We start from the raw sequence: 24,210 nt of genomic DNA on the forward strand, positions 1-24,210 counted from the left end.
GTAATTAATCTAATTGCCCGTTAGTAGGAATTAATTGCAATTGGTAATATTAATATCCGTCGCGAATACAGGTGTCTAGCGAACTGCCTTAGCCAGCACTAGCTTGCTCAACCACAGTTTTCCGCCCGAATTCGGATTTACATGCATTCTTATGGGAATATCAAGAAAAATGCAACTTCTAAACCAATGGACCGAATTGGATGAGATTTTCACCAGCGGAAGACCACATCATGAAAGTACTGATTCCAAGATTTGAGCCTAATCAGAACAGAAATACGGGAGTTATGATTTATTAAAGATTCATCGCTGAATTGACAGGGAGAAGCTACCCTACCGAGTTGTTCCTGCTTTTCGTGACTGAATACAAAAGAGGAAGAGTTAGCCTAATCTCTGCGCGAGGGGCTGCTGCCAGGGGTTAAGGACCTGAGTGAGCATTGGCCAGGATAGGAGGACAACGGTCAAAGCACCAGAAACAATAAACAAGCACCTGATCATAGAGGGTACAGCGTCACTACGTTCAAATCTGGAATAAAAGGGATGATTTGAAACAGTTTTGCACAGTTTTGCCTAGAATCGCCACCAGAGTGTGAGCTTCGCGCGACCGAGCTGCGAGTTGCAAGCAGACTCGTGGTCTGGATTTGTTTTCCTCGAGTGAGTGTTTCAGAGCCATGGAGTAGAGCAGAATATAGAACCAGGGGGTCGTCCTCCCCTTGCCGTCAACGCATCCGTGCACATACGTGTGGTTATGTGAGAATAACGCCAGACACGTCCACCTGTGTCAATCGTCCGAAACAACGTCCAAAGTAGTGAAAGTTAATAACATTTGATATCCATGTGAAACCGCGAATGGCTCATCGCGTATGTTCGTCTCATCGCCCAAGTCACGTATCTGTACTTACGAGTGACCGCGAAGAACTGACCTATTATTGCGCAAGTTGTCGTTTGGAGTCGACAGTGAACGAGTGAAGCCAGGATCCGATGAGGGCAGATGGAACCGCCGACTGATCCACTTTCACCAACCAGGATAACCGCGAGGTGCAACAATGGAGCGTGGAGGCCTTCCAAAACTGTAGGACCACTTTCGCCCAACCCAGGTCAGAGGGAATGCAGCTAAGGTAAGATCCAACCATGTGCGTGTGTGAGAAAGATGACGACTATCTACCGCGAATCTGCGTGAATCAAATCATTGCATAACTTAAATCAGTGCTATGGCAACCCTAGACATCTGTTTTCCGGCGGAGTAATCAAATGTTAAAGATGAGAGTTTATGTTAACAGCAAACAATAATTCATGAAATATATTTATACCTTCAGAAAAGATAGAAGGGGTTCGCACAAGGAACAATTATTCACTTTATACTTGAAATCCTAAACGATAAATTGTAAAAGGCAATGTAGCCAAGACATAGTAAGAGTATGGTCAAAGTAGTAACTAATCTAACCTTTGTATTTGTCATATTGTCGCAATATGCCATGGAATGAGAGAATGAATGTGAGATCGAGTGAAAGAGGGCAAGATGTAATGTGTATTTATCTGTGCTTTAATATATGTGTATATTCAGAAACACCGTAGTATTATGTAACGTCATTTCAGGTATTTAAAATCAAATCCTCCTAGGTTTATTCTTGGTAACTCCGACTGTTAGGCACTTATCCTGACCGTATTATATTTCATGTAATGTTTAATTCGCCCAGCAGGTGAGGCGAGAGATTCTTCGTTGTTGCGTTGCTAAGCTCAGTTCAGTTGAGTCAATTGAGTTAATTAGTTAGTTATTAAATTAGGACACGCGTAACACTATTTATACGTATTTCGTGAAATTCGACGCACGAAGCATTGTAACCATCCAAAATGAACTATTTGAATTTGTGCTGGGAAATGAAATTGTATTGATTGAACGAATTCCGATATTTTAAGTTGTTTTTCTGACACTTTTCGCTAATCGCAACGATGAGAATCAATGATGATATGAAATTGATAGAAGTACAGACTAGGGATGGCCAAACGGATCCGGATCCAAAAAATCCGGATCCATTCGGATCCGGATCCGGATCCAAAAATTTCGGATCCGGGCCCGAAAGTTTCGGATCTGGATCCGGATCCCAAAAACCGGATCTGGATCCGGATCCGAAAATCCGGATCCGGATCCGAGAGTTTCGTATCTCAATCCCATTATAATATTACCACGCCTTAGTCCTACAAGAATTTTTTTCAAGTGTTGTTCCTAAAATACTTTGCTACGCATCGGCTAACACACTCGTGCACAAATGTCCGAGGTGATTTTGTAAATGCCATTGAAACGAATATGTATTCATTCGAATGTATTGGAAATGAAAACACACATAAATGTGAGACATTCCATTCCAGGATGAAACCTTTAACACATATAACAAGATAGAAATGTTATACAAAAATTATACAATTGTTCTACAGTTACAGTTTTACAAATTAAAATAAAACATTATAATATCTGCAGTGTTAAATAATTACAAAGTGTAAGACTAACAAGGGAGGTTATCTAAAGGTCCCCCTCCGATTTCCATGAAACTTGGCAGTATAGTGGGGCCCAAAGGAAGAATTACGTGTTTTTTTGTTTCAGCTAAAAAACGGTTTTAGGGGGCAAAACCCCCTCAAATGTCAGATGAGGACAAATTGAAGTGAGGATCTGACCCCTGTGTCTTTCCGATTTCCATGAAACGTGGCAGGTGTATAGTGGGGCCCAATGGAAGAAATACGTGTTTTTTTGTTTCAGCTAAAAAACGGTTTTAGGGGGCAAAACCCCCTCAAATGTCAAGATGAGGACAAATTGAAGTGAGGATCTGACCCCTGTGTCTTTCCGATTTCCATGAAACTTGGCAGGTGTATAGTGGGGCCCAATGGAAGAAATACGTGTTTTTTTGTTTCAGATAAAAAACGGTTTTAGGGGGCAAAACCCCCTCAAATGTCAAGATGAGGACAAATTGAAGTGAGGATCTGACCCCTGTGTCCCTCCCATTTCCATAAAACTTGGCAGGTGTATAGTGGGGCCCAATGGAAGAATTTTTTTTTGTTTCAGCTAAAAAACGGTTTTAGGGGGCAAAACCCCCTCAAATGTCAAGATGAGGACAAATTGAAGTGAGGATCGGACCCCTGTGTCCCCCTCCGATTTCCATGATACTTGGTAGGTGTGTGTATAAACGGGCCCAAATGAAGAAATACGTGTTTTTTTTGTTTCGGCTAAAAAACGATTTTAGGGGGCAACCCCCCCTCAAATGTCAATATGAGGACAAATTTAAGTGGGCATTTGATTTGTGTGTCCCCCTCCGATTTCCATGAAACTTGGCAGGTGTATAGTGGGGCCCAAGGGAAGAAACACATGTTTTTTTTTTGTTTCAGCTAAAAAACGGTTTTACAGTGCGAAACCCACTGAATTGTCAAGATGAGGACAAATTGAAGTGGGGATCTGACCCCTGTGTCCCCCCCAGATTTCCATGAAACTTGGCAGGTGTGTGTATAAACGGGCCCAAATGAAGAAATACGTGTTTTTTTGTTTCGGAAAAAAATTTGTTCTAGGGGGTAACCTCCTCTTAAATGTCAAGATTAGGACAAATTGCCGTGGGAATCATCTGACCCCTGTGTCCGCCTCCGATTCCCATGAAATTTGACAGGTGTATAGAGAGGTCGTATGCCCCCTGTTTCTTCCTATGCCATATTTACGTGGTTTCAGGGTCAGATCCCCACTTCAATTTCTCCTCATCTTGACATTTGAGGTGGGGGGGGGGCTCTATACACCTGCCAAGTTTCATGGAAATCGGAGGGGGAGACTTAGACCTCCCTAGTAAGTAAGTGTATTAATTAATTACAAATCGCGCACGCGAGCACACACACTATATATATATATGTGTATGTATATTATATATATATGTATATTAGCAGGTAACAATATGTTATAAGCACATTCTTACTTTCCAAAGAAGCGCATGTGGGATGGCAAAACGGATCCGGATCCGAAAATTCCGGATCCGGATCCAAAAGTACCTGATCCGGATCTGAAAGTACCGGATCCGAAAGTTCTGGATCCGGATCCGGATCCGAATCTGAAAATTCCGGATCCGCGGATCCGGATCCGAATCTGAAAATTCCGGATCCGGATCTGAAAATTCCGGATCCGCAGATCCGGATCCGAAAAATTTTAGGATCCGGAACCAACCGGATCCGGATCTGGCCACCCCTAGTACAGACTCGCAAAGAACACCAGAGGTCGGCAGAAAATTATAGAAAGGAGTAAATTTTAAGAAGGTTCTGTATGAAAACTGTTTGATAACCGTCGCCTTTTTTTTGAGAATGAACTTGTAATGACGAACGCTGGTAACTGACGGAAGTTGTCAAAGAGGTCTGACTAAGCTCGGATCCATTAAAGACTCGGAAGAAATACAAGGATCTCAAGTTTCGCAAAAGCAGGTTTGTTTGTTGGCCCACATCCCAGTCCGTCAATCAGCAGCGTCTTCTTGCGGCTTTACCTCCTCCAGGTGGGCAGAGTTATTTCATCGGAGAGTAACATAAGATGCAGGTTGGGAGATGAAGCGGTGATGGACATAGCAACTCTTCATCTTTGCAGTTCGTGTGCTCCCAGTTCTGATGGCAACTCCACTACACTTTCGTTGCAAACAGCTCCATTTTCTAATGCCAGTGCTCGTTGGCCGTTTGGAAAGCACGTGTTCACGACGGTATCGAAAGCCCTCGGAAGATCGTTAAAGGCATGGAACTCTTGGTCATATTCAGGCCCGTACTCAGGGCTGAAAGGGGGGGGGGGTCAGATCCGAACAAAGAATGGATCCGACATATGTTGGGGTTGATTGAATTAGGTTATTTTATATAGTTTTTCTGCCTAGTTCGTCTAATCGCGACGATGAGAATGAGTTTGATGAAGGAACGCACTCACAAAGAACACCCAGGCAGGGATTCGAACCCGGAACTCCAGACGACGTAGCGCGCTGTGCTAACACACCGCCACGGTGGTCGACGAAATGTTCTTAGATGTGTTAGATCAGTGCTATGGTAACATTTCAGCTAGAGCCAAACGTACAATTGTATAGTTGTAATATTATGGTCCAAAGTAACAAAAAATTAAACTCACCGGTACACCCCCTCCTCTCCCTCTCCCACGGACCCAATATCAGCAACAGAGTCACTTGCAGCAAAAGGCTGTCACACGGCGTACGGCTTGGTGCTTATTCTTTACATTCAATTCTCGGAAGTATTTGAAAATTACTGTGTTCCGCAAATTAGCCATGTTTCCAAATTGGATTTAATGTTCTTATACCAGCAACAAAGAACAACCGTTAACCAAGATAATTCTATGTTTAGAAAATAAGAATATTTGTAAATTAAATGATTCGCATTAGCAATTGTTCTTGTAATAAATTATATGTCTAAATGTTAGTTTACAAAACGAGTGTTTCATTCAAGTAGTGTTTTACAGTTAATTTTTCCGATGTAATGGTCCAGTCCCGATTAGCCTTACTGTGCATAAAGTGAACTTAAAAACCAGACTGAACACCATGACCGTGAGTTACCAGAAGGTTACAAAAATACCCCTTTTTTATAATGCTAAAAATTTGTGGTTTGAGTGACCCCCTCCCTTGACCCCGAAGTTAATATCTAATGATCATGTACTGCTCTATAAATGCATTCGTTAATCCAAGAATAAAGCCACTTGAATAACCCTTAACTGGTGAGGTGGGGTTTGAGCTACCCCACGAATATTTTGAAGTAACTGTACTTACATATTAATCACATCTGATACCTTGAATGCTGAGTACCTTTCAGTCAGTTCTCTAGCAGCTGTGCAAGGATGAGGTTGTGTTGACCTGTGTAAACAGTCCGGTGAAATATTGTTGCATATACAGAGTGGGGTGGACAAAACCCCACCTCACCACTTACGTAACATTTTTTGTGCAATATAAACTGCATGAAAAATGCATCAGTGTAATCTGATTGTAGAATATTTTTCTTTTTCTTTATATCTATGTCCTAATAATCAATATTTTGTAAGAATTTGGATTTTTTCCTTCCTTATGAGCTGCAAAAATTAAAAAAATGTGAAGGTGTGCGTTTTTTGCTTTTCATTTTGCATTTTGAAAGAAAATAGCAATTATGTGTATTTTCTGTAATGTTTTGTCTAAATAAGTGATGTGGTTATGTTAATTAAAATCAACTTCATTCATTATTTTATTTTTTGAAATATATTCACAACCATTCCTTTGTGGGGACATTTTTTCGTTCTGGGTTTGTCTCACCCCACCTCACCAACTATGTCCCCAAAAATCCACCTCATCAGCTAAGGGTTAAATATTCTCCAAGCCCCGCGTGAGTCACTTGTTTTGAAAATGTCACAGGTTGATGTCCTTTTAGTTTTTGGGCTTTGCATAATATACCAATGCCATACTTATACAAAAGCACATTTAAGCCTGATTTTGATTTACTTATTGATCTGGCCTCGTATAATCATGCAAGAAGCGTGCAAGAATATACTCGCGTATCTCAGTAGATGGATTTTACCTCAATGACGTCACCATTTTCTGTTTAGTGCTTTCCTTTATGAGGTTCCTTCCCGCTAACGACGGAAATATATATTATGACGTCACCAGCGGCATACGGAGCTCGTCTGAGGATCGAGTTACTTCGTCAATCAGCATGTGCTGCCACTTGAAGCAGGAGGTGCTGCACTCTGTATAAATCTCCGACAGATTGCATCAAGGAAGGTATTAGGTTGCCCATAAATATAACGGTGGGTTGTTGAGTAGGGAATTTGTTAAACAGTCTCGCAAGCTTTCGGCGGTTAACCACAGATGGCTCTGAGAAACAGGTTTTGGTTGAAGTTCAGGAAGGGTGTAATATTCTTGTTCCCTTCGCACACATTCAAATTATTTCTGGTAACTTTTTCGTTTTATCTTTTACTAATGCGTTTAAAAGCAAACGAGGTTCATTAAAGCAATTAGTAATATACGTTTTTAAATTCTCAGGGTAAGAAAGTGACAAAATGTCATGAATATGTTCATTTATCTAGGTTGTAGTGTCTTCCTTCTTTCGAGGGACCGGGAAAACATTGTTTGTTGCTTCCAATTGCTGTGAGTTCTGTAATTGCGATATTGGTTGATTTGGTTTATTTTACTTCGCTTTTCTGCCACTTTCGGATAGTCGCGAAGGTGAGGATGAGTGATGATGCGATGAAATTAATGAAGGGGGCACTCACATCACAAAGAAGAACCATGTCCAGGTCGGGAGTCCTGGCGTCGTAGCGCGCTGCGCTAACCGGAACGCCGTTCCGGTCCGCTCCGGTCCATTTCGATCCCTTGGAAATGCACTATAGAGTTAAGACTCTTATCGTACAATCCATCAATTCACTGGGATAACTTGACTGGAAAGAACGAATGCGAATCCTTAACTGGACTGACATGCCGAATGACAACAAGGAGTCCTCGTGTGACGTAACGTTCCAGCAGCATTGTTTGCCGTGGGTAGAGCGTGGAGGCGTGTTACATAAAGTTTTGCAAATTAGAAACCAACAATTCCTTAAAGGGTAGGACCGTTCTTGAAACTACACGTGCTTGGCATTCAAAGCTTTTCACCAATAATATTTCGCACTGTACTATTGGTATTTTACTTTCATTCCAATTATAAACTGAAGTAATATTGTACTCTTGTGCCGCTGAAGTCAACAATTGCGGCACTATAGTTTCTGGCGTAGGAAAGGGACCACTGGAGATTTGGGTGACCTCTTCAAATAAAAATATATGGCGATATTTATGTAATGTAATCCATACAAGATTATTGTCCACGGATTATATAAATTCAATGTCGCTTTAAAGTGTGATAAATTTCACGTCCATGCTTCCATGATCCAAGATTAAGCAGGGCACGCACCGAAATCAGAGACCATATACATAATTATATTTTTAACACAATAGTTGAGCAAACAGATGAACCTTGGCCTAGTGTGTCCCCTCCTGATGCCTCCTCTCATTCTATTACTCAAAATTAATTTTAAACTACTCCGACGTAACATAATGTGCAATAATTAGCAAATTAATTATTTCCTAATCGTTTTATAAGATAAAAGAAAGTTCAGAATGGTATAGGGTGAGCATAAAGTATTTCCCTTATTTCAAACATTTATTGCACAGAAAGTACGCTAGTAGTGTTTCTTTAAGTAACGGCAGCAGAACTCGAAACGTTTTGTTGTTATAAGGATAAGCATGTTGAGTTTTCGAAATGTTACTATACTATAAACCTTTTCGAGCAGGGTTCACTCAAGATCACAAATTTGTAGTTTTATTCGTAAACATCAGCATGATGCGATTTTTTGCACGGAGACTTATCTAAACGATACTCAGCTTTTTTCCATTTAGCAATAACTTGACTTTTTGCTCATTATTAATTTGAGATTTAGCAATGTAACAGCAATTGTTTATATAAATCTCTATGTTCTGTAGAAATACATTATCCTTCGTCAAGAAACAGCACCACCTTTTATCCTCTATCGGCAGGAGCCCAGAGATACAATTTCAGGATTCCAGCAGGGAAGAGGACGTGTGGCGTGATGGTGCGCGGTGTACACAGAAAGTTAAATGACTTAGCTAGTTTTTACTTCTGTTTTCTGGAGACTGAAATGTAGCCGTTATCTTACTTCTTAAGAGCACGAGGACCCGAAATTGCGCTGGAGGGTTTGTAGGAAGGGTAGGAAGCCTAGCATTACGCTTATCGGAGTATTGTTTTACTTGTTCTTTTGGGAATACCAAACTTCCGATGGGGTAGAAAAACACATGAACGGAATGAGGACACGTTGAAGATTTTGTCCTTTCGAAAAACACCTCTGTTGTTCTAAATTCTGAAATCTTCATCTCCTTTTATTATATCTATTTAGAATCTCTTCTAGAGCATCCATATGAATCCTCGTGTAGTTTGCTTTCACTTTGTCTAGATATTCGCAATACTTCGTGAGCTTATTAAACTATTGTGTCATCTATTGTTGTATCTAGACATGATGTACAGTTATGTTCTGATGAAAAGGTAGAGGTCGTCTTTGGACATGCCATGGAGGCACATGAGGTTGGGGAGTGATGTGGAGATAAGGAACCACACGTTCACGATCCCAACCATTTGCAGGGGTGATGCGGTCAGCACCACGCTCGAGCCGCCTTTACCTCTTCTCCCGAATCGCTCCATGCGGTGACATTGTTGAAACAATTGCCCACGTGGAATCGATCACCCGCCTCGAGAACCAAATCGATTTTCGATATCGGCGTTCGATATCGATATTCAAGTCGATATATCGAGTATCGAAAACATCGAAGTCGATACCGATGGTATCGAAATCGACGATTTCGATTATATTGATATAGACGATACTGATAACATCCATATCGACGATACCAATCCATCTAAATCTTTCAATTGACGTTTGAATTATCTCCGCGATTCTTTATTTAGATATGTAGGGACTGGAATTTCCCTTGCTTTTTCCGTTGTGAGGTTTCTCCTAAAGAAAAGGTAAAGTGCTCCCCTGTGCATAGCACCACGCCATGAAGGCGTATAGGGGGTGTGGGGGTAACGCCCGACACTTTCTTGATCCGGTCGTGAGTGGGGGTGATGTGATCAGCATCACGCCCCTGACCGCCTTTACCCCCCCCCCCCAGGGTTTCCCCCAGGTACCCATGTTATTCGACGCTGGGTGGGCGCCGGGTCCGCTTCCATCGTTAGAAAAGTTCCCGGATTTGAACCGGCCGGGGATCGAACCCGGGACCTTGAGCATGGTAGTCAGACGCGTTACCGACTGAGCCATTATTGTATAATGTCAAGTGAATTAAAGGACCTGTATGATATCCAATTTTTTTGCTGTGTCCGTTGTTCCAGCTCTATGATAAGGTCTTCAATATGGCATCAGCCCCATAGATGTTAGTTTCTTTTCATGGTACTACCTGGAAGGAAACTACAGACACTCACCCTTACTTGACCGACCTCTGTTGCGTAGTGGTTAGCGCAGCCTGGGCATGGGTGTTCTTTGTGAGTGTCCGTTCATCATATCACTCATCATCGTCGCGATTAGCGAACAGTGGCAGAAAAAAGTTAAAGGTACCCTGTGCGTGTGTGCACACATGCCATGAAGGCATATTGGCGATGTGGAGCTCCACATATTCTTGATATCGGCCATAGATGGAATGATGTGATCAGAATCACGCCCGGCCGAGTTTACCCCCCAGGGTGTTCCCAGGTACCCATTATGAGGCTGGGTGGGCCTCAGAGCTGCACAGAAACGGTGAAATGACGCCGGATGTTCCACGTGGTAGCAAGATGCTCTACGAACTGAGCTACCGCGGCTCATTAAAAGTTGCAGAAAAGCAAATTAAAATAAATCACATCAATAAACCCCTTACCTAGTATTAGAAATAGGGGATGCTCATTAAGGTGCAATCATTGCACTAGAGAAAGCAGAGAACAATTCCTACAGAAATATTGTCATGAGCATCCAGGATGGTAATTAAGTCTTAAAGCACAGACCTTTCTTAATGCGACCGAGTGCATATTCGATTCATTCATATAAGGAAGTGTCTGGAGAGCCAAAATGCAGTGTGGGCAGAACAGACACCTCCCTTGCCAGGCACTGTTGTCAAGTCGTGAGTTTGTCCGAACTTCCGTCACACTTCAAACCCAGCTTAACCTTCGGCATATTCATTGTCATCTGTTTGCGCTCTCAAATGCACTCAGCGCAGTAGAGTATGTGGACGTTTTACTATTCACCGTGTGTTTTCCGTATTGCGTCTTGAGTAGCACGTATGTTGCTGCCATCTGCAAATAGGAGACTCGCTGTCAACTTCCTGTCATGTTAGTCCCATGGCAAACCGATCACATGTGTGACCTTGTGTGGATTTTGCGAGGGCAAATGGAGAACAGTAGGCGGTAACTTTTGTATCTATCTCTCTCTTTGATACGCCAGGAGTCAAGGGTTCGAATCCCGGCATGGGCATCAATTTCATCATATCATCCCTCATCCTCATCGTCACAATTACCCAAAAGTGGCAGAAAAGCGTCGCTAAATAACAAAACCACAACAAATCTTTCTTGGTATTCAAGAGCACATTCACACTTTTACTGTAAATGAAGAGATATTTGGAAGCGACGAATAATTAGGGTGTCCTTGCGATCTATTTTCATCCAGGTAGATACTGCTGTCTAAAAGCCTTTGCCGTTGGAGTTCAACAGTCAGAGCTTTCGGCTCTGCTGACTTTCACAGTCAGCAAAAAAAAAGCATCAAATTGAATTTTAGCATTTCACATGCATAATCCGCAGTGGTGTGCTCAGGTTTTTCGAAAGGGGCTTACGTATACTTTCTTTTGGTAGTGTCTTTATTTTGCCATGTTTTCTTACCTTTGACGTTCGTTTTTTTTAGGAATATTTGGGGCGGGGGGGGGGGTATGACCTCCACGAACCCCGCCTTTGATCACATACATGGACGACACAGGGGCCTCACAGAGGATTACACTGGCTGTGAGTTCAGACGCCAGAGCCTCGTTAGTGTGCAAAATGGAGTCCAGGGTGTACTACGTGGAAGTGAGGTTCACATTTGGGTCTTTTGAGAAAGACAGATATTACCCAAGGCAACGCTAGTCATCCCCTTAAGCGTTACACCATACACCCCTCAGGTGGAGATAGAATGGAGAGACAGGAGAGAGAGTTGCAAGAAAGAGAGAGGTAGAAAAGGAAGACAGGATGAGAGAGAGAGAGAGAGAGAGAGAAGAAACAAGAAAATATTTAAATTTTGACTCGATACCTTGCGCACAACTCGGAAGAAACTTGAATAATAAATAAAATAGTTCGACCATATATATGAAGTAATGGTGATGCACTCAAAACTAAAGACTTAAGACCACGTCGAATAAATCGTTATAGATTAAGAGCTAGTTGTGGAAATTAGACACAATTATTTTAAGATAAAAATATAACAAAATTTTAATTAGCCAGTTACATAGAATGTGAAAATGATCTACAAATTCTCATGCCCTGTAAATTTTTTCCCTGAATATACAATGCGGTTTCCTCCGCAAATATTATTCTCAAATCACTACGTTCTAAAAAAGATAAATCAGTTGGCAAATAGCATTGCTTATATAGATATTACTATAAATGTTTTGAATTGCCATCTTCAGGCGTATATATCAACTGGCATATTTAAGATTTTTATCGAAATTTAATACTACCAGTGTGGTGTCTGAAAACTTTCCAGTGGCGCCGGGAGTTCCAGTAGCCACTCTTCAATTGATTGATTTGCTTTATTTTACTTCGCTTTTTGTGCCACTTTTGACTAATTTGCGAAGATGAGGATGGTGATGATATGATGATATTGTTGAATGGACACTCACAAACATCCATGGCCAGGCCAGGATTCGAATCCGGGACCCCTGGCGTCGTAGCGCGATGTGCTAACCACTCCGCCACGGGAGGCGGCCGCCACTCTTCAATTGCGGTAAAAATCAATACAGAAGGAAATAGAGGAACTAGGAAGATAGGTTGAAACAGAGACAGTTTGGACTCATGAAATCAAACCATTAGATGAATGCAAACCGCCTCGTTGTATGTACATTACGTGGACAACGCCTTCCTAAGTGACTTGGAGTATTCCATTGAAGGTCACCCGGTTCGACCTGGCAACAGTGTCATCGTTACCTGGACAATCTTGCCCCGCGTGTGCGTTCACGCTCACACGTGTGTGTGTCGGATTGCGAATGGTCGCGAGTGTGAAGGGGGGAAGAGTCGGTGCAACAGCTTAATCGGCGACCGCAGCGCTTCTGGCGCGCGAGACGTCAACTAAATGAAGTGTTGCGTTTTTTTCTTCCCCCTTGTGTTACCCGTGTTCAAGTGAAGAGAATCCCCGGAGGGGTTGTAATTGTGTAGTGCGTGGTTGCGTGTGAACAGGGGCAAGATGAGAACGGCACTGTCGTTGGAGAGCGTGGATAGTTCCAGCAAGGAAAGTGATGCAGTGAGTGATGTTTTCAAAAAGTATTGTTATTATTTTGCCCTTAGCTCAGTGGCGTAGAACCTCTGTCCAGAGGGGCGCAGTCCCCTGCAGAAAACTTATCTGCTCCAGTTTTGAGAAGAGAGTAATTATTATCAATTTCTGACGTCGTTTCACAATATATTATATCTATCACATGCTGTCAATTAACCTGTAAGGAGTGTAAGGGTGACTTTCTCCTAAGAACCCAAATATGAGCCACTCTTCCGCATAGCCTTCTTGAACCAGTAGGTCTGTGGCTGCAGCAACACAAGTCTTCCATCTCTCCCTATCCTGGTCAAAATCAATCCAATCTGTTCCATCCTTACCGATTTCATTTAGGTCCATCTCAACATTATCCCTCCATCTTCGTCTTGGACTCTTACAATCAGGTTTCCCAACAAGGAGCCTGTAAACGCTTCTTTCCTTTCCCATTCGTGCACATGGCCTGCCCACCTAAGTCTTCTTGATTTAATTACTCTAGTAATTAACAACGTGCACTGCATTTCTGCAGACTGACGAGGTTATGACGTCTGGAATCGCAGCCAGTATAATTATCTGTTAAGCTTGTGTTGTGCCCTGTTCTTGTGTGTTGGTGATTGTCCTTTCAAAAATCTCAGCGTATCACTTTTAGTCCCTATATTTGCCATTTAATCAAAAGTGGTAAAAAAAAAAGATGCACAATACAACAAACCAATCAATCAAGCATTAACATTTCAAATTACAGGAAAGTTTGCAAGTGAACTTCGAAATGCGATATTTTTATCGAATAGTCTCTCAGTCGTTTTAAACATACTGAGCCGGCTCGGTGGTCAAACGCGTTAACCGGAGGACTTTCGAAGTTCCAGGGTTCGAGTCCCGGCCTAAGTGTGAGTTTCGTATCTCAATCCCATTATAATATTACCACACCTTAAAAGGTATTATGATCTTAGATTACAAAGAAATTTTTCATTAGTTAGTCCTACAAGATTTTTTTTTCAAGTGTTGTTCCTAAAATACTTTGCTACGCATCGGCTAACACACTCGTGCACAAAAGTAATCTTACTTGTTTATCATAAAATGTCAGAGGTGATTTTGTAAATGCCATTGAAACGAATATGTATTCATTCGAATGTATTGGAAATGGAAGCACACGTAAATGTGAGACATTCCATTCCAGGATGAAACCTTTAACACATTTAACAAATAGAAATTTAACATTTAACATAGAAATGTTATACAAAAATTATACAATTGTTCTACAGTTACAGTTTTAAAAATTAAAATAAAACATTATACGTAATATATGCAGTGTTATATAATTACAAAGTGTAAGACTAACAATCGCGCACGCTCGCACACACACACTATATATATATATATATATATATATATATATATATATATATATATATATATATGTATATGTATGTATGTATATGTATATTAGCAGGCAGGTAACAATATGTTATAAACACATTCTTACTTTCCAAAGAAGAAAATTCCGGATCCGAAAAATTTTAGGATCCGGGTCCCCGGAACCACCCGGATCCGGATCTGGCCATCCCTAGTGTATACACCGTGTACATATATATTTGATAATTACATATTTCGTAATGTCACTAAATCAACATTATCGTATGCACTCCAACTGTTTATAAACACGTGACATGTTCAATATACCTGAGATATTCCTTCCTGTTCATATAGTACCTCACCATACAGTACCTAGAACTTTAATGATGTTTGTATATTACTGAGTTTTCTGTTTCGCGATCCATTGTCTAATGTTGTTTCTCTTTTGTCTTGCAGCCGGACGCCGACACCCAGAACCACACATTCAAGACCAAAGTTTTCAAGAGAGCCCGGCCATGCAACCTCTGCCACCAACCCATTCACCAACAGGGGAGCTGCTGTCGAGGTAAGAAAAGTTTCAACGTGTTTGCAGAAGACTGTCAGAAGATGCAATTGTTTTAAGCTTTACGGGAAGTCAAAGTAAATGATAAGCAATTACCACTTCTATGTAGCTTGCTTACTTTCAGTTTTTACATAAACTTCCATGAAAGCCATCAATATGCAGGTATTCCTTGAAGCCAAAATCAATGTATCAATTCCAAGAAGCTTACGCAGTATTAACCTTTCTTTGTACTCGATTACAGCTTAGCTTTTGTACAACATGAAACCTTTGCTGCTATTGCAAAAGGTTTCTGAACTTTCAGGCGATCATGGCGACATCTATTGACGGTGAACATTCTGTCGTGGTCACGAATTGTGTTTATCTGTAGAAACTAAATCTATTTATCAAAACCCTGTTGCCCGTGTCACGCAACACTATGTAGGCGCATGGCTTATTTCAGACTTGCAGGATACTCATAATTCTTCTTGGAAGTGGTTACTGTCTGGCTGAAATTGTTCTTTTCCTTTTGCCAGTGGCAACTGTGTTCCTGTGGTTGCATACATAAAGGATAACAATACTATTTTTGGAGTTTTCTTCACCTTCAAGTCTTCTAGACGCTGATGTATATATGTTTACACGTACGCAAGGGGGAATTTGCCACTTAGCTATTCTAGGCTATAGCCTAGGAGCAGCACAAAAATGAAACGCTGGGATATTGAAGGCAAAGAGAACTAGGGAAAAAATAGACGAGAGATGTCACTACTGTGACCATCTTGTATTTATTTGATGTTAGCAAGACCAAGAATGGCTTCATTTTAATGTACGGTTTCACTTCTTCAGTTATTTCGATAAATTCGTCAATTATGGTTATTTCAGTTGTTTACTGTAGTGAATATGAAGTAATAATGTGATTACGTTGTGTCGCAATGCCTAAATGGTATGATTTGTACATGTGACAAGTTATGAAATATGGGAAGAAGTGATGAACACCATCATTAAAATTCCTTAATATTGTGTTAATAGCAAAATATAACATGTCAATTTCTTCTACAAGTCGTATCGCTTCGTCTCGAAATATTATGTTATTATTTATTACTGAGAGTTTGCTTCGAAGCTACACGTGTCGCTTCGGTCTGACGCGACGCGCGACAGGTAGAGTTCACACGAAGTGACAAACTACGAGCGACACGACGAGAAAAGGTCCACTCGATCAACAGGCAAGCGACAATTGCAGCTTGTCGTGTCTTTTTGGTTTGCATGGTTTCATTGAATACTGAGGTTTCGCTTCCAAGCTACACGTGTCGCTTGTCGCCTGTCACGTGTCGGTTCGGTCTGAAGTCTCTCTGAATGCATTGTGTCCCCCGGTCTGTTTCTCGCGAATCCGCATTGAATTTATACAAACTTGAGGTTCCCACGTCTCGTTGTTTGAGTTTGTCTTTAAATCCACTTTATGCACAGAATGGCTAATTGGGAATGGACCTACGGGATCCGAACCACTATATACCTCCACCGGGTATCGAACCCGGATCCCCTTGATTACAAGGCGACGACGTTACCACAACTCCATCCCGGAAGCCACTTGTCGCTTGTCACTTCGGTGAGAAAACTCCGCCCTAAGTGCGTTACTGCTGACTACTAGTGTTAGGTTATATATTGTGCAGACGATATATCGCGACATTCCAAAAATATCGTCCAGGCGATATCAACTAGACGATATATCGTCACGATATATATCGTGTCGGCGATATATCGTCCGATATTTGGCAATATATATCGTGGAGACGGGAAAAAATTGTATCGTATCGTCTGTGACGATATTTTCTTGACGATATATCGCGATATCAAATTTCCGATATCGTCCATCCCTACAATCATTATGCAGTGGACTCTATTTAATTCGAACTCCAAGGCGAAACGAAGAAAAATTCGAATTAACAAAAACATGTAAACATATATTCAAATTAAATTCTTTATTTGCGTGGGCGAGGTTCAGCCTGAGACTGTTCTGCCACCTGACCCGTGTCATGGATTACATTTAAATTTACATTTCTTATACATAGATGTCGTTACAGTATTAATACAGTGTACAATAAAATGTACGATTTAGTTACAGAAGCTATTGATACAGTAATTGTAATAAATGTATGAATAAAATGGTACAAAATTGTGAAAAGACAACAATATAGAAATAAAATAAATGAATAAAAAAAAAGATGTAGACAAAATACATAACATAAACATACAAGTTACATCATAGTATTTGAACACAATCTCTGCTCTGCTAGAAGAAAATTCTTTACTTCGTTACGGTAAGATTCTATTATAGATATGCTCGACATTCTCTTAGGTAGGGCACTCCATATTTTTGCAGCAAAATATGAAAGCGACGACTGATGATTTCAAGGGGAATAAACATCTGTTCGAATTACAAAGAGATCACTAAATGTTACGAAATTCCTGGGCACGCCACTTTTCTACGGCAACTTCCCACGACCGTAACTCGGTGAGAATGTTTTCCCCATTTCGTCAACTCTGGCATGAGCTTTGTTTGTTGTCGTTTGCAGGATTTTGCAGCCACAGTATGTGGTCCATCCTCTTCAAGCCCGAGTGGGGGGGAGTTAACCAGGCGTATCACGTAAAACAGTGAATTACCTCGGGAAGATTCATTGGGTGAGAGTGAACACGCGTGCCTACAGTGCGTCATGAGAGGGTGCTGGAAGGGACAATTCGGAGACCGTAAATTGCACGCGCCGAGTGTGCTTTAGCTTGGTTGATGACACACAACATCCACTAACCCCCTCTATTTTTTTTTTTAAACGTAAGCATGTTGCAGTCATGTTTACTTTCTGTTGGCGCTGTCGTTCCGCAGAGTGTAAAGCTTATGGGTCATATTTTTGATCACGTCAGATAAATTTCTCCGATTTCACTCGAGCTCTTCTTCAAACAGGGTTGTTGAAGGTCCAGGAATCCATAAATTCTAATGGGTTCTATTGGGTTCCGCAACAGGACCGAAACTTTCTTTCTCCCACAGTTAAAATTCGGTCCAAGTTGCGTATTGTTTCATTGCAATAAGGTTCCTGGACCGCATTTAAATTCATCCGGAAGAAAGGTTCCTGGACCGAATTGTAATACTGTACAGATAAGAAGGTTATTTACGGTCCAGTACCCGTTTACGCTTGCCGGTCTTCTATCTTGGACCTGAATTGAATTTATTTAATATTCCTGGACCTTTAACAACACTGCTATGAAATGAATCCTTATTTGGGGAGGCATTGCTTGAATTTTTGTCAACTTCGTTTTTTCCCCATTAAAATATATACATTTTATTCACGCATCGAACATTTTCCCCACTTTTTGGTGTAGATAGGGATCCCCATTTCGGCTAGTTTCGTGCTCGCCGCATGATGTCGCCAATGTAGATTTGACGTTCAAAGCCATGGCGTAGCTACCCTCCTACCTTTCTAAATAGATCGAATTAAAAGGTTTCTTGGAAATATTAGTAGTGATTTTCAACCGCGGACTGATATCCAATAACGGAACAAGGCATCAATTATACAGGGCCACCAGAGTCTCTCCCGATACATATTTTCTTAAAATTGGAATCAAATTACTTGTACGTCAGTTTTCCGAAGTATATAGCACTATAATCCACTGTTTGCCTATAAATTGGTAATAGAAATATTTTGGTTCTCAAATTGCAATATGCCAGTTAAAATCAGAACTTGTTGCCAAATTAATTTAATGATGTTTTCCTGAAGAAACTACAAGGTTTCATTAGATCCAGTGCTTGACAACTAATTTAAACCCAATTTCTTATTTGTCAACACACATTAGAACTGTTGGGACCTCCCGATAGCGTAATGGTAACGTCATCGCCTTGTAATACCCGGTGTGGTCCACATAGTAGTTCAGATCCCATTTTAAACTGTAGGTCCAGTCAGTCCGGATTAGCCTGCCTGCACATAAAGCGGATTTAAAATCTACCTATTACTCTTTATGATCATGGCATAATTTATTTATTAATTTTTAAGTTCAAGGTTACATATTCACTAGTACAAATGTAGAAAAAATTAGAAAGTTATATATGAGTAAATTTCTTGGGATAGGGGTGAAATGGAAAGAGGGAAAAGTTGTTGGAACTACGTGGGTTTCAATCTAATGTGTTTCAATTTTCAACATGAACCAATGAGACTACAATCTGTTACCCTGCCCCCGTGTCAGGGCAACAGTGTTTTTTTTCTTATTGTAATATTTATTAATATGTTAATTAATTGGGTAATCAAGTGTATAAACATATATATGTCTGATTAGTGTAAATCAATTTATTATGCATTTTTAGGTTCGTATTTTTCCATGTATAAATAACATGTAGCTCTCTGTTTTTTCTTCGTGTTTCGAACGTTCAAAAGAAAGGCGGGCAGTTTAGCTGTTAAAGATTAAAAATTTTGAAAGAAGGGCCGTTGGCAACAGACGCCAACAAAACGTATATAAACTCCCAGATGAGAGTGGGGGAGGTTGGCTGTTGGAACTGAGACTTCGAAGGGAGAGGCTGTTTTTGCTTCGGTCAGCTAGGACCGGAGGACAGGTCTCCCGAAACGGATGCTGTAAGAGATTGGATTGACGGGCAAGCTAGTGCCTTGGTGTCCAATTTACAGGTAAAATGGTAGTTTGTACTGGACGTTATTTTGAAGTAATTACGGTGCGCCGGGCAGCCTAGTGCCTTGTCACCGTGGAGGTTGAGAAATGTACACGTCGGGCGGCCTCGCGCCTGTTAAGACGTTTTCTTGGAGTAACGCGAGTCTACCTTGTGACAAGCGTACTCCACATGTAATTCTTGAAATGTAAAGCATCCAGGTACAAACAATAGAGATTTTCCAACATCAAAATTAGAGTTTTGGCCCGATAATTAGAGAAATGAACGTTCGGATACGACATGTATATACTTCAAATTTTACGTTAATTAAACTTATAGAAAATACCAAAAATTTCCGTTTATAATTTCACAGATGCTGGACAAGGTAATTTATCCCCTATAGCAATAAGGTTTCGCAAAGGTTATCCGTTGTCTCTTGTAGTTAATTATATAAGTATGTTGACTTGTAGCAACCCACGTGCATTGTCGTACAAAGAAAGATACCCCTAGACAAATCTGAGCCGAGTACACACAGAACTCAAAGTGTGTCAATTGACACACAAAAGTGCATCATTTTTTGACTCCAATGACACATTAAAATGCATCAAACTGAATTATCCACCTAAATGCATCAAAGTAAATGTCTCAAATGATTCACTAAAATGCATCAAACTGAAAGATGCACCTAAATGCATCAAAATAAATGTGTCAAATGACACATTAAAGTGGATATTTCGTTTGATGCACCAAAACGTGTCGTTGGAGTCAAAAAATTTGATGCACTTTTAGTGTGTAGAGTGACACGTTCAAATGCGTCTTTTTTCCCTTTCCTTACTCAAGCGGGTTGCATACCTGCAAGGGAAAAATTCCAATACATTTCTCCACTGTAAAAAATATTGCATTTTACAAATACTTTCTTGAAGCACTTCACGTTTAATGTGCTTCACAAGTGTAGAAATTGCTGAAAAAAGTGATAGAAAGGAGTATTGTCAATATTAAATATTCTGCAAGTGTGTAAAGTGCATTCTAGAAATTATTAATTATTTTTGATCATTTATAGTACATTTCACACATTTAGAACATGCTGAAAACACGAAGTGCATCGAACCTCGAGTGCGGAGGTAAAGTGTGGGGGGCCAGACTGGTAACAAGTCCTGGAAAAAATACTTCTCCCCTTACAACCTTAATACCAGTAGTCTTATGGGGGAAGTATTTCTTTTCACGACTATACACTTAGTGAGAACGGAAATTTCCTTGTTGCCACATGCTTCACTCCTAAAAGAGGAAATTTAAATATTAATGACGATAATTGGAATAGAAGCGAAGAAAAAGCGTGAACATAGGAATGAAATATTTCCTTTAAGAACGAATCATGTAGGAACAAGGCTATTTCAATTCTCACTGAGGCTCGTACCAGCGTACATCCTGAAAATTCAAACGCCTTACATTGAAAGCCACATATTTCCAACGCCTCTCTTCTCTTTCCATTTTTCGTTATCTGCACCTAGTTGTCGCATGGTACCTGATTTCTTTTATTCACCCTGTATACACATAATATTTATGAACTATTTATGTATGGCCAGTAATACTGATTCACAGTTCGAACTTCCGATTTTTCATGACTTGTCACATGTTCAAATCCTACTATTTAGCCTTTGTGACACAACGTAATCACATGATTACTTCATATTCACTATAGTAAACAACTGAAATAACCATAATTAACGAATTCATCGAAATAACTGAAGAAGTGAAAGCGTATATTAAAATGAAGCCATTCTTGGTCTTGCTAACATCAGAGAAATACAAACTATTCACAGTAGTGATATCTCTCGTCTATTTTCTTCCTAGTTCTCTTTGCCTTGAATATCAATATTCTTTTGAGCTGCGAATTATAGCTTAACCAAGATAAGGATGCCCCCGGCAAATTGATGAAATAAAGTGTACAGTCATTTGTATCTCATCTCCCTTCCCCCTTCTCTCCTGTCTTTGACAGTGCTGCACAATTTGTCAACGCAGGAACGCGGAAACAATGCAAGCCGCTGATTGCATCGCCAACGATTCCTCCGTTCATTTGCGGATGGAAATTCGACTACAACGCCAATAAGGTATTCTTCTTATTTTGGTCAAACTGTAGATATTATTGGCATGATGTCGAAATGGCACAGTTGGCCATTCCTAAAATTTCAGCTCAATAGATCTGGACCATTCCATGTGAAATCATCCAGGCCATGTCATCCACTATACCCGATTTTGATTAAATTCGGTGTACTCATATATCTTTTGATGCTGATTACAAAAATGACAACATTTTGGGGATTGTTCAAGGGGTTCAGAAGTTACGCGCTTTTTAAAATCTTCGTATACGCCACATGCAGCTCCATTTCGAATGACATGCATTAGGTTATAAATGATCGTATCTACAGGGAGTCCATAAAGTCCTGCAAAAAACTAAAACTCTATAACTTGAAAACTATTAAGTTTATTAACAAAATATTTTGTGTGTACTTACAGCAAGGTTCAAAGTTTATTTCCTGCTTGTTAGGTTCATCGCCAAACCTCCAATCGTGCCCCATTCACGTCCAAACACTGTTGCAGTCTTTTTGTGAAACCGAGAATTGCGTGCTGACGGTGCTCTCCTGGGATATTCAGAATCACATCTCTTATTATTTCTTTTAGGTCATCCAGATTAGCTGGTTTCTGTGAATTCACCTCGGTCTTTACATGTCCCCACAACCAATAATCGCAACATGTTAAGTCTGGTGATCTTGCAGGCCAAGGTGTGGGCCCTCTTCGGCCAATCCATCTACCTGGAAATTGTTCGTAAAGAAACTGCATTCTCATGTCACACTCTTCGTCTTTCAGATCGTGTACAAATTTTAACTTGTAGGGCCGGGCCTTCACCTTCTTGCGTACGATCTTGTGTAATGTTGACATCGGTATTCCCAGTTCCAGTGATCTTCGTTTCAGCGATTTCAATGCACGCTGTCCTGCACTGACTGAATCACATCGTCACTCGATCCTGGCCTTCCACTGCGTGGCAAATCTGACACACTTCCCGTTGCCTTGAACTTTTCATATCATCTCTTGATACTTGAATTTGCTGGGGGTGGTTTCCCATATGTTGTCTGGAACATTCTCTGCACTGAAACACAAGATTTTAACTTTGCAAACCACAGAACACACTGTGCCTTTTCCTGGATGGACGCCATCTTAAGTCACATGATCACGTGATTACCAGTGCAAGCGTCACTGAGCAGTGTGGGCAGAACAAAACTTTAAACTTCCACCCTTCTCACCCAAAACATGTGTATTGTTAAACCCAACAGCTAAAAAGTTATAGAGTTTTAGTTTTTTGCAGGACTTTATGGACTCCCTGTACACTCAAACTTGTCCCAGAACCTTCAAGTTTGTTTTCTTTTGTTCAGAATAGTGTAAGCTTTGATTTAAATAAGGTTTCAGATGAGTGTTTCAATAACCATGTATAGGTTTATGTATTTTTTTTTCTTCAGAAAAACAAATGACTAACTTCAACAACGAATTTCATGCATTGCCCCCACCCCTTCAATTTTCCCCGAATTTCATATATCAGAGCGTGTACTAATGCCTGATGAAATAATTAGGATGGGCGGTTCAGAGAGAGTTAAGAAATAGTATTCCTTCAATTACATTTTATTTGATTTTGTGGGGGCAAATCCCCGGCATGCCCCCCGTTAATTCGCACACTGGGTATGTGGCCAAAAAGCTTCATTTGGAAAAATCTTCAATCAGCCCAAATGTGTGTTAATTCTTACTTCGTATTACATATCCCCGTGAAAGTTAGGCAAAAAAAGAACTTCCATATTGAGATAAAGTGCACAAAGAGAATGTTCTCCCAGATTGCTCAACTAGGGAACGTTAACAACGATGATTGATTTTTTTTAAAAAAAAAATTGAAGACAGTATAAACTAACTTAGATAATTATTACTTGTAAATTTGTAATACGTGTAAATTTTAATTAATCCATAAATTTGTGGGGGGGGGGGAAGCTCTCCCCTTTGCCTCCGCCAGGTTATGCCTACGCTTACCTTTACACACATTAACTAACTAACTAACTAACTAACTCTCTAGCCTTCTTAAACCCGAAGGTTCATGGCTGCAGCAACACAGGCCTTCCATCTTTCCCTATCTTGAGCAAGTTCTACTCTTTTCCATCCCTACCGATTTCCTTTAGGTCCATCTCAACGTTGTCCCTCCATCTTCGTCTTGGCCTTCCTACAGGTCTCTTACCATCAGGTTTCCCAACAAGAATCCTGTAAACTCCTCTTTCCTCTCCCATTCGTGCCACATGGCCTGCCCACCTAAGTCTTCTTGATTTAATTATTCTTATAATATCTGGACATGAATGCAAATTATGTAGTTCTAAATTATGTAACCTTCTCCACTCACCTTTTAGGTCCAAAGATTTTCCTAAGGATCTTATTTTCAAATACTCTCAATTTATGTTCCTCTTTCAATGTAAGGGACCCACATCCATATAATACTACAGGCAAAATTACTGTTTTGTATATTTTAACTTTTAGTTTCTTAGATATTAAACGAGAAGACAAAAGTTGATGGAGAGAGAAGTAACATGCATTTCATGAATTAAGCCTACTTATTTCCTCTTTAATATAATTTTCATTTGTTAATAT

General features: G+C 40.4%; 1 protein-coding gene across 8 annotated transcripts in view; it reads left to right on the plus strand.

Moving 5' to 3' along the window:
- The window catches only part of by (focal adhesion protein tensin), an 826,913-nt gene that overhangs the window by 363,385 nt on the left and 439,318 nt on the right, over positions 1-24,210 (plus strand). For 7 of the 8 annotated variants that reach the window (XM_083142275.1, XM_083142279.1, XM_083142284.1 and 4 more), the window contains exon 2: positions 14,819-14,927. In XM_083142275.1, the coding sequence (XP_082998401.1) occupies positions 14,819-14,927 (109 nt within the window). Of the gene's footprint in view, positions 1-12,898; positions 13,013-14,818; positions 14,928-24,210 lie in introns of those variants that run through there. The other variant, XM_083142276.1, reaches the window with a different exon arrangement.

The sequence above is a fragment of the Lepisma saccharinum genome, chromosome 20, assembly GCF_977018435.1.
Source record: "Lepisma saccharinum chromosome 20, izLepSacc3.1, whole genome shotgun sequence".
In the NCBI taxonomy this organism is placed as follows: domain Eukaryota; kingdom Metazoa; phylum Arthropoda; class Insecta; order Zygentoma; family Lepismatidae; genus Lepisma; species Lepisma saccharinum.